At 37.5% G+C, this 17,602-nt stretch overlaps 1 protein-coding gene across 1 annotated transcript; it reads right to left on the bottom strand.

The window, feature by feature from the left end:
* Nucleotides 1-496: 496 nt before the first annotated feature.
* LOC149028619 (serine/threonine-protein kinase 54-like) lies at nucleotides 497-17,160 on the bottom strand. Its single transcript, XM_089138313.1, has 6 exons — nucleotides 15,811-17,160; nucleotides 6,560-6,681; nucleotides 6,132-6,340; nucleotides 5,872-6,046; nucleotides 5,633-5,767; nucleotides 497-916 (listed from the first exon to the last, which is right to left on the bottom strand). Exons 1-6 carry the CDS (start codon nucleotides 16,133-16,135, stop codon nucleotides 710-712), a joined length of 1,173 nt encoding a protein of 390 aa, XP_088994439.1. The 5' UTR covers nucleotides 16,136-17,160; the 3' UTR covers nucleotides 497-709.
* Nucleotides 17,161-17,602: the final 442 nt, after the last annotated feature.

Genomic DNA, 17,602 nt, shown 5'->3' on the forward strand with positions numbered 1-17,602 from the left:
TCATTTCTAATTCATGATCAAAGATTATTGTCCCTAACCCTAAGCCCTACAGGGCCAAGCCAAGCCCATTCCTGCCCTGATTGGCCATGTCCCTAGCTTTGATTGATCATATCCTTGGCCCTATCCTTGATTGCCTATACTTGGCCCTATCCTTGTCCCTGTTCCTAATTCATTCAGATCAAGCATTAGGACCAAAATAAAGGGGCCCGCCCTTGATCCTAACTCACCCTCAGGGCAAAAATCTTAAGCCAAACCCTATTTGGGCTCAGAGTTGATCAAAGCCGTCAGTGCCAAACTTGCGCCCCTATTCATTCCCTAGTACAAATAGAACCAAGAATTGTTATATATGATGGATCGCTCCAAGTTTTATGTTTTCTTCAAGCTTTTTGAAAACTATGAGTTTCACTAAATATATGAGCTCCCCATTCCCCACCGCCACCACCGAAAAAAAAAAAAAAAAAAAAAAGAAAAAGAAGAAGAAGAAGTAATACAGTAGGCTACAAAGTCAGCAAATTTTCCAATGACCATATATGTATCATGTGCTACAGAATCTTATAGTCTATACACAATAAGCCTAATTAGTAAGCTAGCAATTTGAGGATTTGAACAGCTACTTCACAGTGCAAATTACCAGGAGAGTTGCTCAATTGTCCTATTGTTCATTAACCAACTTATGAAGGGGGAAGGAGGGCCCGGGGGGGGAAGAGAATCAAGGACCGCGAGCAGCACTAAAGCAGAAACATCCATGCTTCTGATCTTCAGGTATCATGCCTCCTCCCTTGCTTGTATCAATTGCTTCCAACAACCTCACCACTTCATCCATGTCAGGGCGTTTCTCTGAATTTGCATCCCAACACTTTCGCATGATATTGGCCAACGAGCTTGGGCAACATCTGGGGATTTCTGGGCGTAGGTTCTGTACAAAGATAAACCACCAAGTTTTATGCTTTGTGTAAATTAAGCATGAAAACCATATATGTACTTTACAGAAACAAATTTCAGAATGTATTGCAAGTGGGAAGAAAAGCATAACATTAATTCCTCTTGACAATTGAAAAACAAATGGCAAAGTAGAACAGAACAAGCTACTCTTCACATGGCGTACAAAGAGGACATGTTGGGCCAATAATATTATCTAGTAAGTAAATTTTGTAAACTGCATATCCAGTTATACTTCTGTGCTTTTTGTCGATAAGAATGGTACACAACAGAAATTAATGATGGAAAGGAGAATCCATTAAGCATCAAGAATAAAGGTGGAATTCTCCAATTGATCCCAAAATGTTAGGTGCTTTTCACCATGATGTTGAGATGCCTGTTATCCATGACACCTTGAAAATGTTGAATATAAAGTCTTAAAGGACCCATAAGCTGGGATAATGTCAAAGAACTTCTTGTTCGTGGAAGCTCTGTGTTGGTTCAGTTCTACTAGGAGTTCAACTCTATTAGAGTTTTCATTCATGTAATTTTCTATTTCTTGTTATCTACGTAATGGTATTTATGTAATAGTATTATTTCCACTTTATTATAAATAGAGGGTTTGAGATCACACTAATCAATTCAAGGAATTCTACCAAAATCGTGTTTCTCAACATGGTATCAAAGCTTAAGTTCAATTAGGAAAGAGAAGGAAGAAAAAAGAGAAAAGAAAAATCTCCATCTTTCTTGTTGACAAAGACCTACCTCCACCGCCACTGCAACTGCTCCATCGCCAAAAACCTCAACTTGCAATTACACCACTGCTGCTGCAACCTAACATGATCTTCTTCACCTACAACTGCTCTAAAAGCCATCTCCCAGTCCTAGAAGCCATTTCAGAAACCTATCGCTCAACACTATTCCTTCCACCTTCTTCTTCTTCTTTTTTTCTTTTCTTTTTTATTTATTTATTTATTATTTATAGTAGAAAGGGCACATAGAAGGGGAAAACCGAATGGTAATATTTTTGAGACGGTTTCCACAACACCTTTTGCAGACGTTGGTTTTTCACAAGAGGAGTTAGCTATTTTGCGACGTAGTTTTAAGTCTTCTACTACCATTACAGTCACTACTACTACTTGCTTCACTACCCATACCAATTCCTACCTTACTACTTCAGGTAAAACATTTACAGGCTCCATGTTTCTTCAGTTTTTGCTAATTGAATCATCGATACAGGAACCACAAATCATATGACAAGTTCATCCTCCTTTTTCTTACATTATTCTACAACTTCCGAAAAAGATAAAGTTCGAATGCTAATGGCTCTTATTCTTCCATTGCTAGAAAATGGACCATTCAACATTTTTCATCACTATCTTTGTCTAAAGTTTTACATGTTCCTTTCTCTACTAACTTGATCTATATCAATAGTCTTACACATAACTTAAATTGTAAAGTGATTTTTTCCCATCTTACTGTGACTTTTAGGATCTGGCAACGAGAAAGGAGATCGGACATGATAAACTAGACAATGGATTTGGAGTGCCATCCATTTTGATGTCTCTTCTAGGCTGGCAGCTATTCCCCATCCCCCTGTTGATGACACCCCAAGGAGCAGGTTCATTGTTGTATCCTAGGGTTTTAGTTATGCTTTTTGGTCCTCTTCTTAAAGGCCTTGTTGTCTTGTTCTCGTTTCTTTAATATATTTATTTATTCATCTAAAAAAAACAAGACAATGGACTTTATCTGCTAGAGCCAATTGGAGGATCTACTTCTACTCTGGTTAAATCTTATAATCAGGTCCATTCGGTAATATCAGACCTTCATCAGTGGCACCGTAGGCTAGGTCACCCCCTTTAAGAACTCTTAAGAAAGTATTTCTTGATTTAGTTTCTTCTTGTAACAAGGATGATTTTTTTTGTGAAGCATGTATTTTTGCAAAGCAGACTCATTCTATTTATTTACCTTCTCTTCATAATAGAAAATCTATTCTTTCTGTGCTAATTCATACTGATGTGTGAGGTCCCTGCTGACATGTGTTTATTACTCGCCATAGGTACTTTGTTATTTTTATTAATTGTCACTCTTGTTCCACATGGATTTATCTTTTAAAATAGAAAATTGAGGTTTTTCGATGTTTTCGTGATTTTCCTAATATGATTAAATCCCAGTTCAATGCCACTAGGAAGATCCTTTGCAATAACAACGTCATAGAGTATACTGGTGGTTAATTTCATAAATATCTCTCTGACTCTGGCATAATACACCAGACTAATTGTGTTGATCTTGCTTCCCAAAATGGGATTGCCAAAAGGAAGAATCATCATCTTTTAGAGATAGCCCGTTCAATTATGATTGCTATGAATGTCCCTAAAAAATATTGGAGTGATGTTATACTCACTGCCACTTACCTTATAAATAGGATGATCAGTTGGATACTTGGTTTTAAATGTCCTAATGAGATTCTCCGGGGAGCCTCTTCTTTTGTTATTCCCCCAAAAGTTTTTAAATGCGTGTTATGTCAAAATCATAGCACCCCCAGAGTAAACTGGCTCCCTGCGGTCTACGTTGCATATTTATGGGGTATTCAGCAACTTAGAAAGGGTATAAATGTTATTAGCCTCCTTCCAAGAAAACCATTGTATCCACGGATGTAATTTTTAATGAGTCTTGCCCTTACCATCCACCTCTCTAAGGGGAGAGTCCTAGAGGAGAGTTGTTCTTTCCAACTCTGGACCTTCCTATCACACACATAGACTCCCACACACAACTACAACACAACTTAGGAGTTCAATAATAGTTTCCTAAGCAAGGGGAGACTTTGGCCAATACCTGAGGACTCTACTTTCCCCTCAATTATCTGAACCATATGAAGAACCTGATTAGGGGGAGACCACTCCTATGAGGCGCACTACTGAGGTCTTTCAAAACAAGATTGACCAAAATAAGGAGGTGCAGACTTATCAGAGAAGAATTACAACCGGCCAAAGCAGGTGGGGAAAGGTGACACGTTACCACTTCAATCCCTTGCTCCAAAATAAGATTCTATTGCTCTCCCTGAGGTATCTTCTTTTGATCTTCCTATTGCTGTTAAAAAAAGAGTTAGATCTTGTACTCAACATCCTATAGCTAAATATGTTACTTATGACTCTTTGTTTAACTTTCACCTTGCTTTTATATCCTCTCTATCATCTATTTATATTCCTAAAAGTTGGCAAGAAGCATATACTAATCAGAGATGGAAGGCAGCTATAGTAGAGGAAATGCATACAGTGAAGAAAAATGATACTTGGGAGCTGGTCACACTTCCCTTTAGGAAAAAAAAAACAATGGGTTGCAAATGGGTGTTTGTGGTTAAACAAAAGATAGATGGATCAATCAACAAGTTGAAGGCTAGACTAGCTGCAAAGGGATTTACCCAGACCTATGGGATTGATTATCAAAAGACTTGTCCTTGTTTCAAAACTTAACACTGTCATAGTTCTATAGTCTATAGCTGTGAACAAAGACTGGAACTTACACCAACTAGACGTAAATAATGCCTTTTTACATGGGGGGGGGGGTGGAGGAAGAGGTTTATATGGAAATCTTAAGACCCAGCCTATCTCTCCCCCTCCCTAACCCCTCTTCTAGGCTTGACCCAACCTTTTCTTCCCCTTCCCACCCATTCCTCATTCCCCACCCCCACATTTGCAGTTCTAATCGCCAGCAGCAATAGGGCCTCTTTCGACATAACACCCCTTCTCCTCCACTTCGGGGTCACTGGAGAAGAAACAGTGTGCATGAGGAAATTGCCCTTGAGATTGTTCCCGTGGCTAAAACCCCTCCCCCAAAAAAATAAAAATCACTCATCTCTAATTGTGAAGGCTATAGAAGAGCATTTGAGTTCCAAAAAACAGCTACCATCCTAATGGACATTTTCTAATTGATTTTACGTCTTCTAGGAAAAAAGAAAGAAAGAAAGAAAGAAAGAAAAAGCATAGGACAAAATCCTAGTCTAGTGTCTTTTTCTTATTTCTTTGTTGCTTTAGTTGTTAGGTTGGTGCCTCTTTTGCACTTATTTGTTGGGAGGCTGGGCTCTACCATTGGTCCTTTATATTCTTTTCCCTCCCCCTTTCTCTCCTTTTGGTTAATGATTTTTTTTTTCATTCGAAGAAAGAATAGAAGTGACTACAATTTTAGTTTCATTTTCTTTCCCCCTAAAAGCAAGTCAACAATCATAACCTTATTAAACAGTAAAATTCCTGTTAAACAGCCCCATCTGATCGAAATAAATCCACCATTTTGAGTCCTTTGAACAAATGATGTAGCACTTCTGGCCATAACACTCATCCCCAATACCATGTCTACTCTATTTGCCACTTGAGAAACTCAGGTTGTCTGAAACTAGATATATAAGCAAGTAAAATATGGGTTTACCAACTAAACATAATTTGAATCCCATCTGAGTTTCCATATGACAGTTTTTACGGACGCATCTTAAACCATTTACTAAGCAAAGAATTTGCGAACCCTTACCCTGTTAAAGAATAAGGCAGCAATTACTCAGGGAATTAGCACTTCTTTTCGGAAAATGCATCAAAACAAGTTTGAAGCAGCTAGCTTTTATCACACACAAAATCCTAGAAATTTCTCTTTACCAAAGTAAGTAATTGGCTTATGTATTCTTTTGTGTGCAATTCTTGTGAATTTATAGGTAACGATATATTACCTGCTGAACCACTGCGGATGAGACTTCAGAAAAACTAAGATCAGCGTATGGCATGTCACAACAATATATCTCCCATAAGCATATACCAAAGCTATAGACGTCACATCTTCTATTATAAGGTTTTCCATCAAGCACCTATAGAAATCAGTGTAACAATTCTTCAAGTAAAAAGAAATAAATAAAGCTTCTTCTATATACATCATATGGACATCACATTTGATGTTAAAAGTTGTGAGTACCTCTGGGGCCATATACCCAAGTGTACCAGTTTCAGTAGTCATGTCCCTCGGATTTTGAGCTTCAACACGAGCAACACCAAAGTCTGCGATTTTCAGATTTCGATTAGTATCTAGCAACATATTTTCTGTCTTAACATCCCTGTGTACAATCTTCTTCGAATGTAGGTAACTCAAACTGCAAGTCAAACAACAAAATTAGTCTCCGCTTTTCATAAAATCATCAAACTTTCAAATTCATGTAAAAGAGAACTCGCACTAACCCTCGAGAGAGGTCTAAAGCAAGTTGAATGACAATTTTAAGGGCAAGTTTCTTTCGCCTATTTCTTATTAAAAATTGCTTTAATGTCCCTCCTGGAAGATACTCCACAATGACACAACAAGCTCTAGAAGGAAGAGAATTCTGAGAGTCGCTTGATGCATTCTGTGAAGGAAACTTAAGATTCGAAGTTCCCATTGAAGCTCCAATAAACTGTGAGAAAAGACTATGTGATTAGCACATTGAACTTTTAACCATAAAATGCATAAAGATAACCGCTTGCTGCACCATTTTGAGTCTTAAAAGGATGAGCTCTTCTAGAAGAAAAAATAAAAGAAAGTTCACTTCTAAGAAAATAACATTCAGCAACGAGATTTAACCAGTGCAGGATAACAAACTGGATCATGCTTATTGCATAAAAAACAGCATCACCTTTGTAACATTCAGATGGTCAAGTTTGTGCCAGACAGCAACCTCTTGTAGAAATGTTGCCCGAAGACTGGCAATTTCAGCTGTTGTGGCAATAGCATCCTCTCCCCAATTCAATATCTTCACTATAATATTGAACATAACACCAAGTAATATGAAGCAGTTAGTATTTAATTGACTGACTGCAGTTCAAGATGGACGGTGAAGAAAAATAAGGATCTATCTCATCAAAGTGACTGCATAGTGGATTCTCAATGTATGAATCCCAGTCTAAGGCGGGAAACTAAAATCATTCTTAGAGCCATTGAGAAAAGCAAGAATTTATATACATCTTTCAACCTATCCTAATGCATTGTGAATCTTATATACTCCACCTATCCACCAAAGACAGTCCTATCCATTTTCTGACCATGCCAAATTGTTCATCTGATAAAAAATTGAAGCAAAAGGGTACATGGGCATTACAAGACTGGGGGAGCACTGCACTTGTACATTCAACACTTTCATATTTAGCCTATCCAAACAAGCAAAATAATGAAATCCTACTTTGAAGAATATCAAAATACCACGAAAGTATCTAAAATTTACTCCATCAAAATTGAACATTGGTTTTACTCAAAGATAATAGTCTCCTGAAATTTGTAGTGGACCAGAAAATGGCCTAAGTATCAATCCTATGTGATAACATTCAGAAAAAACAAGAAGACAAGCAGTAAAACAGATAATTAATAGGGTTAGGTTAGACATAGAACTGACTAATAGGCTTTGGATTATGACTGTCCAATGGGTTATATATGCCATGGGCTTAAAATGTTTTGGTTCTCTAGTATAATGGGCCAAATCTAGGTTATCAATGCCTATATGGGATTGGTGTTAGTTTCTATTTTAGCAAGCTGTACTATTTATTTTAGTAGTGTTTCTAGAAGGCTGGATAGCTTTCCTATATTCCAATCCCTGGTTTTGTTGTAGCTCTAGAATAGTTTCTGTTTGGAGAAGATGTTAGTTATAAGAGGTTCCCCCTCACCATACGTGGGGGTTTCTTAAATCCTTATCTTCTTATGTCTGTAAAAGTATACTAGATTTATACACACCTGAACAACTTGAGAAATAAATTAGCTTTGAGAGTCTTTGACTTCTGTGACAAACTTTTGCTGATCCACAATCAATTTGAGGCTTCTTCTTTAATGGAATAAGCCTATGGATGGGACTGTTCTAAGTTTACTTCATCAAGGGCCTTCCCTACAGGCCTAAAACATGTTGTACCAAGGTCGTACACATATTTTATAATTTTAATTAGTTTAATTATGTTACACAACAACCAAAACCAGGAAACAATAAAAGAGATGGTGAGACAAGAAGGAGAGAGAGAAGAATGGAGGAGAAGAAGAGATAAGGAAGAAAATCTGCAGAACCACATATCTCACCCTAATGGATAGATTATATAGATTAATTACAATATTATGTTTAGGAAAAGTTCCTAACACGTTACAATCAATTTAGATCTTCTTCCTAGCAATCCAGAAACAAATAAAATCAAATCTGTCCCACATATATCTTTCCTACAATAACCAAAAGACTATTGATCAACATAAGATCCACGAATATCCTATGATATCTTACTGACCAAGTAACAGTAAAATATTATTCTGACTCCATCATTAACAATCCCCCTCAAGCTGGAGCATACAAGTCAAAGGCTCTAGCTTGTAATAGCAAGAACATATATTGAGAACTTCGTCAATCTTCAGCAAAAGCCAACACTAGTATGCTCCGATATCATGTTAGAATCTCAGGATCCTGTAACCAGCCCAATAATTAAGAGAGAAGAAGAGGAAGAAGAGAGAGCTCATGTGTGTTGAGGCTCTCCCCAATACTTTTGTTATAATATGAAATGAAATTTTGGCTTAGGAAAACTTTCCTAAATTGAGTTATAGTAAAAAAGATAACTACATATTGCATAGAATCTCACATTACTTGTAAACCAAACAATAAGAAAATTAGAAAGTGACCAAAATAGAAACCTAAGCTAAAATAAAAAGTGGAATATCAACACTTCCCCTCAAGTTGGAGTACACATATCAAATGCTCTAGCTTGGAATAACAACAACATATGTTAAAAACTTCATCAAGCTTGAGCACAAGGAGCAATAGCAGACAACAGTAATCACTGAGAAAATTTCACCCAAAAGATAATCAACAACTACTTTAAAAAACCATCTTCAATTCTTCAAGTCGAACAAACCATCAAACAATGAAAATGTGTAGCTCGAACATCCATATAAGTAGGTAAAAAGTGTAGCTCTAATGTTGCATACAAGCTCTTCGCAAGAATGCAATTAGTAGTTAAAGAGTATGGGCTGGTAAAAGGCAATATTGGTCATTATAGACCAAGTAGGAAGGTAAAAGACAATATGGGTTATTGTAGACGGCATAGATAGGTAAAAAGTAGTATGGGTTACTGTGATCCAAGTAGGTGGACAAAAGACAATATAGGTTACTGCGGACCAAATAGGTAGGTAAAAAGCAGTATGGGTTACTGTAGACTAAGTAGGTAGGTAAAAGGTAGTATTGGTTACTACTGACCAAATAAGTAAATAAAGGCAATATGGGTTACTGTGGAATAAATGGAGGTATGTAAAAGGTAGTGAGGGTTACGAACCAAGTGGATAAGTAAAAAACAATATACATTACTATGGACCAAGTAGGTAGATAAAAGGTAGTATCGGTTACCGTGGACCAAATGGGTAAGTAAAACAAACTAGATAGATCTAGGGTCATAATAATGACACAAATTAAAAAACAAAGTAGATCTAGGGTCCTAATAACATGCTGGACCAATGACACCCTAACCTTGGACTCCATGAAAATTGTCAAAATGCCCAAAATACCCCTAGTATGGATAGGGGCCATAGGGTTTGGGGAAGGTAACCCGCCCTATTGCTGCCCCTGGAAACAGTTAACATTACTTCTAGTTTCTATTCCTATATCCTCATCTCATTCACCTACTTTGTGTGTTGTTTAAACATTACTTGTGGTTTTCCTATGGTTACTAATTCTAAATTCCAGCTTCAGCAAGTTAAAATTCGGTAATCTACTACTATACTCAATTCAGACCATTGGTCTTGTTCAAACTCAAAGGAATTATTTCTCTTTCCCTTCTAATCCACTTAACCAGAATTCTGGCGATGCAGTTGCTCTAACCTGGTTACAGAAACATGATCAACTTTGAAGGCCCAAACCAAGAATCAGTCCAACCTGAGTTCTATTGGTCCAACAAGGAGTGGAAGACTTAATTCTTTTAAATTTTTTTCTTTGTTTCAAACCGAACAGGTAATTACAAATTATTTTTCAATTTAGAGCCTATATATGGATCTTAGTGTTTTACATCTTGAAAATGAGCATTGCTAGTAACTGATGGACAGAACTGACGAAACATGGTAGGGCTTTGCTTTATGTTTGTGTATGATGAATGTGTGATCCTCTCTGCACTCTGAGACTATTACAGACTCCCCTTTGTAACTGGCCCTCTACCAACTTGGTATCATAGACGAAGTTCCCCACCTATCTTTTTAGTTAATCTTTCTGGTGGAGGGATAGTTAGGAGAAAATCAGGACTGAAAGAAATCAAAGTTGCAGGGGAGAGAAGAATACACAAGATCTTTGTTGTCTTTCTTTTTCTTTTTTGGGGGGTGGGGGCAGCGCCAGAGCTCAGACACACCCACAGGCTGCTCAAAACCATGAGTCAACAATACGCTTCAATAAGGAAGCATATACTAGGACTTTTTTAACAATTTAAAACTTGCTAGAACTAAAGACCTCTTTACAAATTATCCCAATATTATAAATAATAAAATCCTATTTACTAGACTAAAACCCATATTTGGACGCAGTTCTTTATCTAGGTTCCATACGGGTGGTTTGGTTAAAAGTGGTGCTACATCTGTTACCCCCATTTAAAGGGGGGGGGGGAAACTCGACTTTGAGATTTATAGAATGATAGAAATAAGGACTTATAAACAGGAAGCTATAGGTTACATGTCTTCAAATTCAAAAGGAGGGGGGAGGGCGCTCAAAATATGAAGCTTTGAGGTATGGATGGAAACCATGGGAAAGAAGAATTCATGATGGAGAATAGCTTTCACAACACTGGATTGTGTCATTTCTTCATCCACAATCTCTACATCCTCCATGCCACTATTTTCTCTTCTAATTGAAGTTGTATCACTGATGCTGCCCTTTTTTGGTCCGAAACAAACATCATCAATTAAGCCATGAAGAATAAATATCTTGGATATGTAAAGGATGTAAGATTCACAAGTTCTCATGATGATCTATGGTGGCTATTTGATCTTCTAGCCACTTGCATCCCAATTTAATAACAGACCAAGGAGAATCAAATACTTCACAATAAGTACCGTCAAAATGATAAGAAAAAAAAAATCCTCAGAATGAATAATGATCTGTTGTTTTTTCACTTCTTTGATAACATCTGCACCACAGATCAGAAGAAACTTATAAGGGAATGAAGGGAAGGAGGTGAAGTTCATTAGGCTGGGTTGAAATTATACACATTGTAAGTTTTAATGTTTAATGGAGGTTCAATGGTGAAAGAATGAAGAAGGAAGATGATTGGGTTGCAGAGGTAGTGATAGGCTTGAAGGTTAGGTTGGAGAAGGGGATTAGAGGGCCTAAAATATGAGAGAACTCTAAGACAGAAGTTCTCAGCGGTGACAAGGAAAGTATGGCTCAAGTGGGCTGTTTAACCTCAAGGAAAATGGGAAATTAATGAGAAGGAAGGGGGACAGGTGTACAGTATTGTACCTGGGCTAGTGGAGAATGAATGGTGGCTGTTGAGGACTGATTCCACAGTCAATTGAAGGAGAAGGCATGCAGCTATGCACCACAGAGCTGCTTCTAGGGTTCCCCACCTAAGTAGCAGCTGTCTTCAATCCTTTGGCAGATCTCAAGCAAAAGAATGCCAGAGCAAATTTGAATTATAAAAGGGGTGAACCCGGTATTGAAGGCTTACACAAGCAGAGTCTTTTCTTTTTTTTTTTTTTTTTTTTGGGGGGGGGGGGGGGGGGGGAATATTCCTATGCAGCCTTACCCCTGCAACTTGTTGCTGAGATGCTGTTTTCATACCTTTACCTCAGGCAACAATTATGGTCCACCTACCATTGCGCCGAGGCCTGCCCCTTTTGGCAAATTGCAATTATAATTGTAGTTAATCGGTGTAACTGATGTAGGTACAGTGCCAAATTGGACTGTTTCCATTTGAAATCAACTTAGGATTGATAGATACGGGTGTTGGGCCTTAGTTCAGGGGGTCTATGAGGTCATAGTCATATTCTATGGGCCCATAAGTTATTGTTTAGGTCAAGTACAAAAATAGATTTTTATTTTAGTTTAATTGGTTTCATACGTAAATTCTCCCCAACTTAAGTTACAAGGGTAGAACACTCTTTTTCTTATGTTTTATTGTAGTTTTAAGAGCTTAAGTCAGTCTAGGTTATGTCAGGTCTAAAAGGGATAATGTAATTAATTAAATAGACCTCATAAGGAATCCTTTTAGGTTAGTGAGAAAAATCCTATTTGAGTTGAAGTCAGAGTACATGTTGAGTAGGAAAGTCAAACTAAGGCTATAAATAGAAGGCCTGTGCATGTAACAAAACTCAGAATTCAGATAAATAAAGAGTTTTGTGGCCTAAGAGCAAACTGTTAATAGAGCTTCTCATTAGAGTGTTGTAACTTAAGCGCAAACTGTTAATAAAGCTTCTCATTGGTCGTAAGGGACCTCCATGTCATCACGTAAGCAACCTAAGGCTTTTTATTTGAAGGATTATACTTTGATAGTGCTTGCAGCCTGCCTTCACTACTCCACCATCATCTCAGCCATTTAGACTTGAGTCACAGGAAAGTAACAAGTCAGCACTTATCCTATATCCCCATTCCCCTTCAAATTTTTGGTTTTGAAAATTCTACCCCATTCAACCACTTCTTCTTCTTATTCATAAACCCTGGAATCTATATCTCCAAAACCCTCAATCAGAATTCTACCTCATTGCAGATTTATTATCCCTTTACCTCCACTATCACTCAATCCCAATCGCACAGCGCTAATCACCAATTCACCATTCCAAACCCCTAGTTTCTTACTGTTCTACATCTCTAAACTCTACCCTAAAACTGCAAAACCCTAACTCTAAAACTACACAAAACCCTAATGCTGAAAGTATAAACCCTAACCTGTACTGTAAGAAACCTAGCTCCACAATTACCAAGCTTTCTTTATAGAACCCTAACACCTTAACCCCAACCAGTCCCCTTAACAGCCCGCCCAGAGCTCTGGAGAAAACCTAAAAACAGAGGCCATTAGAGTCCCCTTTAAACCCTAACCCTAATCTCCAAATTCAATAAGTTCAGCTCAGCAGTTTGTTATACCAAGAAGTCAAAAACAGAAAACATATTTGAGAGATCTAGAAAAGAAGGCTTAGTTTGAGACTTCAATTTCCATGTCAAAATTTTGTTCTAGCCCTAAAGAGTAGCGTGATTCAGTCAATCCCAATTTATTCACTGCTGATCATCTAAAGCTCTTGCAAGAACTGGTCCTCATTCACTTGAGGCTCCATCAAAATCTCATCCCTCAAAAGGGTTTGTAAAGGCAAAATTGCATGAGGAATAGGAGTCCCAAATAGGCCCCAAGTACTCTAACTACTCTGCTAAAAAACTAGGTAACAAATCTCCTACTTGTAGGAGAGCTTTTTCAACAAGTGAACCGAAAGTAATCTCATCTAGACCAGCAATCCAAAGCCTTAATTAAGCCTAGCCTTCTTGCGGATCCATTGATCTGCATCAGCTGCTGCAACTCTTGCTTTTACTGGTTAAAGACAACCAAAATATCCTCACAAGATAAGTCCTACTTTCTTAAACCCAACTTTTACAACTTTACTCATCCCTTCCCTTTTTATTTTGATTTAACCTTTTTTCATTGAGTTTCCATGTCCCCCCCCCCCTTTTTCTCCAATGCATAATACTCTCTTGTGTTTTCTTATTAACTTCCCATAATTATTATACAGACTTCCTATTAAGACTTTTACTTTACATAGAATTCTGCACTTTATCAAAGAGATTCTTTTATAGAAGTTCCACCACTAACTCATTGATTTGAGTATCCTCTTAATTGTGTAATGCTGTGAACCATAGAAATTCTAAATAGGATTTCAGAACTCCGAGATTGTCATCAATTTGAGATTCTATCAATATCTTAACCTTGGTGAACTATAGGTGAGATTCTTCAACAGGTTAACTTCTGCAAAGGTGAGACAGATCCAAAAATAGACAGACACCTTCACCGAACGTGTTGAAAACCTGACTCCAGTAATCTGTTCCCTCATAATATGATGACATTCATGAAAAATTCTAACAAACAAATAGTGGCTTCTAATGAAAGAAGAGTTCCATGCAATCTGGGGACTGATGCAGGGCATCCGCTATTCCAGCGGTTGGCACACCCATTCTCCAAGAAATACTTGTGCAGGCCCAACCCAAGCCCATAAACCTAGGCCTAGGCTGGCGAAGGAATTTATAGGCCCTATGGCTCTGCTGAGGTGCATATAGTAGCCTAGCCACTTGAGTTTATCCCAGTTTTCAGTACTCATCTTCTAGTACCAAAGGGGTGATTATGAACCTTTTCTTACCAGCAGTTAGTCTTTTCAGTTTCTAACTAGTAGTCTATAAAGTCTATTGCTAAGTCATAGTGCCACCCCTCCCCCCCCCCCCCCTTTCTTTTTTTCTCCTCTTCCTAAGTAGCTCTCTAAAGACTTTTAGTTAGTCTGTTCAATTAAGAACCTATTGAATCCTGACGATTTCATGTAGGGCTGAAGGCATATTCTTGAAAGAAGAAGCCCAAGGGGTCAGTCAATGGCCTAGGAAAATGAACCAAATCAGTCCATATTTTTCAAAAAGCCAGAACTATTCAGGTGGATAAGAGTTAGCCCACATATTACGGTCTTCTTGAGCTAGACCTAAGCCCATGTCTAGTCTAATTTGAAAGGAATTTGAGAAATATCTCAAAGTCAATAAAAAGGGTTGTAGTGTGAGAATAAGAAGCTCCTTTGTCAAAGAAGCTTTCCTTTGTCAAGAGTCGGCTAGTAGTTGAGTTAATGTTAGGTCTGAGTTATCTACGTCTTTAGGTTTGCTATATAAAAGGGTTTACGTAAGAGGGTTGAGCACATCACTCCTAAAGAAATTTGAATTGCTATTTGCAAACTTGTTCCTATGGAATCCTCTTGTGTTTGGTCAAGTTAGGTTAACATCTCCAATCAATTCACCTTGCATTGTTATTTTGATTGCCCTATCGTTTCCTCCTCTCATCATCCATTAGCAAGTCTCCTTTTTTTTCTCTCTTTTTCTTTTGGGGGGGGGGCGCTAAAGCAGTAGCAAATCTATTTCAGCGATTTATTTGCTGTTTTCAGTTATTAGTCAAATCTACCCACCTGAATGATATCAGATTTCAGGGTATTTATCTCACCTCTATTGGGTGAACCTCACTTCCACCTTATTCTAATTCTGTCAGGCAGATCTGCACCTATAGTGAATTTACAATTCTGCCCTAATGTTATAATATATTCTTCTAAAGTTATCTTTAAGATATCAGTTTCAGTTTCAATTCTATTTACCATCTGGTGGTTTTGTGTTATTGATAATATTCCAAATCTGAACTTCCTTCTCTGTTATCTTGACTGGCTACTATTTTGATTATTCAAATAGGGTACAAATTACAAATCCATGTATAATACCAAGGGCTGAGTAAAGGAGGAAATACGGCAAGCTCTAAACACATAATTAGAATTTGAATAAAAGATGCACATAAACAATTTCTTGACCACAACGTCAAACATTCTCATAAATAACCTCTAAGATCTCAGACATCCAAGCAAGCAAGTGGATTCCATTACACAGGAATCCTGAGGCATATTTTTCAGCCTCAAGAATCACACAGTACCAAGGAAGCAGTTAACAGGCTATAGATTGATATGGAATTCCTTAATCCCAGAAAGTAAATGCTAACCAAATACCAAATTCACACATAGAAGCAGAGGCATTTTCAGCACAAATACACATAGCAACACATCCACCAAAAATAACAATAATAACAATGCTAACGTAAAAGACGCATACAGATTCTGTCACCAGATGAGATAATCCAATTTAATAGCAAGGAAGGAAGAAGGAAGGAAGAAAATCATAATTACCAGCAACATCCTGGCCATCATAAACACCCCGATAGACAGTACCATAAGTCCCATGGGCTACAACATATCTTATATCCAATTTAGCTACATCAATTTCCCACGGTTCCTTTGGCTTCGGGGCTATCTGGTCCTTCGACCAAACCCTGCTAAGGTGCTTCTCTAGCTGCAAATCCAAGCTCTTCAAATCTATCTTATCTGCTCTCAAAAATAGGTCTTTGCTACTAATACTTCCAACACCTGTCTTTGAACCCATACCTCTACCTTGAACATTGACGTTTTCAGCTGTCCCAACCCTTCCATCTTCCTCACCAGTTTTGAAATCCATGGTAACAAATTCTGTCTGGAACAAAAGAAATCCCCCCAAACAAAAACACAAGAAGGCGGAAAAAATACCAGAGAAAGAAGAGGGGGATCTCTATCAATGACAAAATCCTGACAGACTGACTACAAATAGTCCTTCATCATAGAAAGATTAGGCTTACAGCATTTCTGAAATTTTCCAAACAAATTCAAACTTATACTAACACCCGGAAAAGTTAACTCCCAAAATCAGCAAAATTAATATAAAATTTTCTTTTAATTACTCAACTTTACCCTTGAATTCTTAGGGGAACCATGCAATAAAACTCCAACCTGGTCAACTGCCGTAACTCAGAAACACATTGAACCCCCAATAACAAAATCCCAGATTAAGGACCAATTTCTTAAAATAAGGATCACAAAGTAGAAAATAAAATATTAGAAACGATCAAAACGCCAGCAGAAAAGGGGAAGGGGGAATGATTCGATTCAATTTGTCTCAGAGCATACTGATCCTGATTACCACTTTCCAGCATCGACCTAAGCCCCAAAACGAATAAATGGTAAACACTAATCAATAAGAAAACAAAGACCAATCACCACTCCCTTCCCCTACCCTAAAAAAACTTCACCTTATTCACAAACCCTGAATTACAAATCCCCACCGACTTCCAAAGCTTTTCTAAGAAAAAGAAAAAGAAATTCAACACCTTAGGAAAACGACCTAATCTCTACCTCTAAACAGTAATAACCAAGGAGCGAAAACGAAAATAAACTGAAAATTGAAATTTGAGAAGACCCCACGTCCAAATCCTACGGCTAGTGAACAGAGGGGCAAAAAAAAATCTCCCAAATACCAAATTACAAAGTCCAGAACACCCAGGGCCCCAACAAAAATCAGGAGAAAAGGGTAAGTAAAACCGAACAAATATATTATTTACGGCACAAAGAGGGGTTGACCAAAAAACTAAACTTCAATCGTTAATAGTAGAGAGAGATTAAAGAAGAAGTTTCAGATGACATCATGGTAGACATCATCAGCTCTCAATCAATTGTTGAAGACGCTTAAAGAAATGGAAAGAGACAACAAAATAAAGAATCAGAAAAAACAGAATTAGAAGAAAGAGGTGGAGCACAGTTCATTATTTTTTTATATTATTATTATTATATTATTTATTATTTATTAAAAGTAAAAGGCAGAAAAAGCGCGGGTAAACCTAACCGAATATATAAATATTCAATGCCGCAAAATTCACCCAAGATCGACACGACGTTCACCCACCGAAACTTTCTCTTCACTCTCCTGTCAAAAGAATTTACCGGTACATCATCGATTATTTTATGTCGATTGACAAAATTACCCTTCTGACATAAAAAAATTATTTTTTAATTTAATATTCAAACCCGTCACTAAAATGAAGGTCAATAAGAACTCAATACATTCTTGGTACCCACGGAATCATTATATAAAAAAAATCCAAATAAAATACAA

Source organism: Hakea prostrata, chromosome 1 (genome assembly GCF_041222555.1).
Source record: "Hakea prostrata isolate BN-2017 chromosome 1, UWA_Hpros_2, whole genome shotgun sequence".
NCBI classification, from domain to species: Eukaryota; Viridiplantae; Streptophyta; class Magnoliopsida; order Proteales; family Proteaceae; genus Hakea; species Hakea prostrata.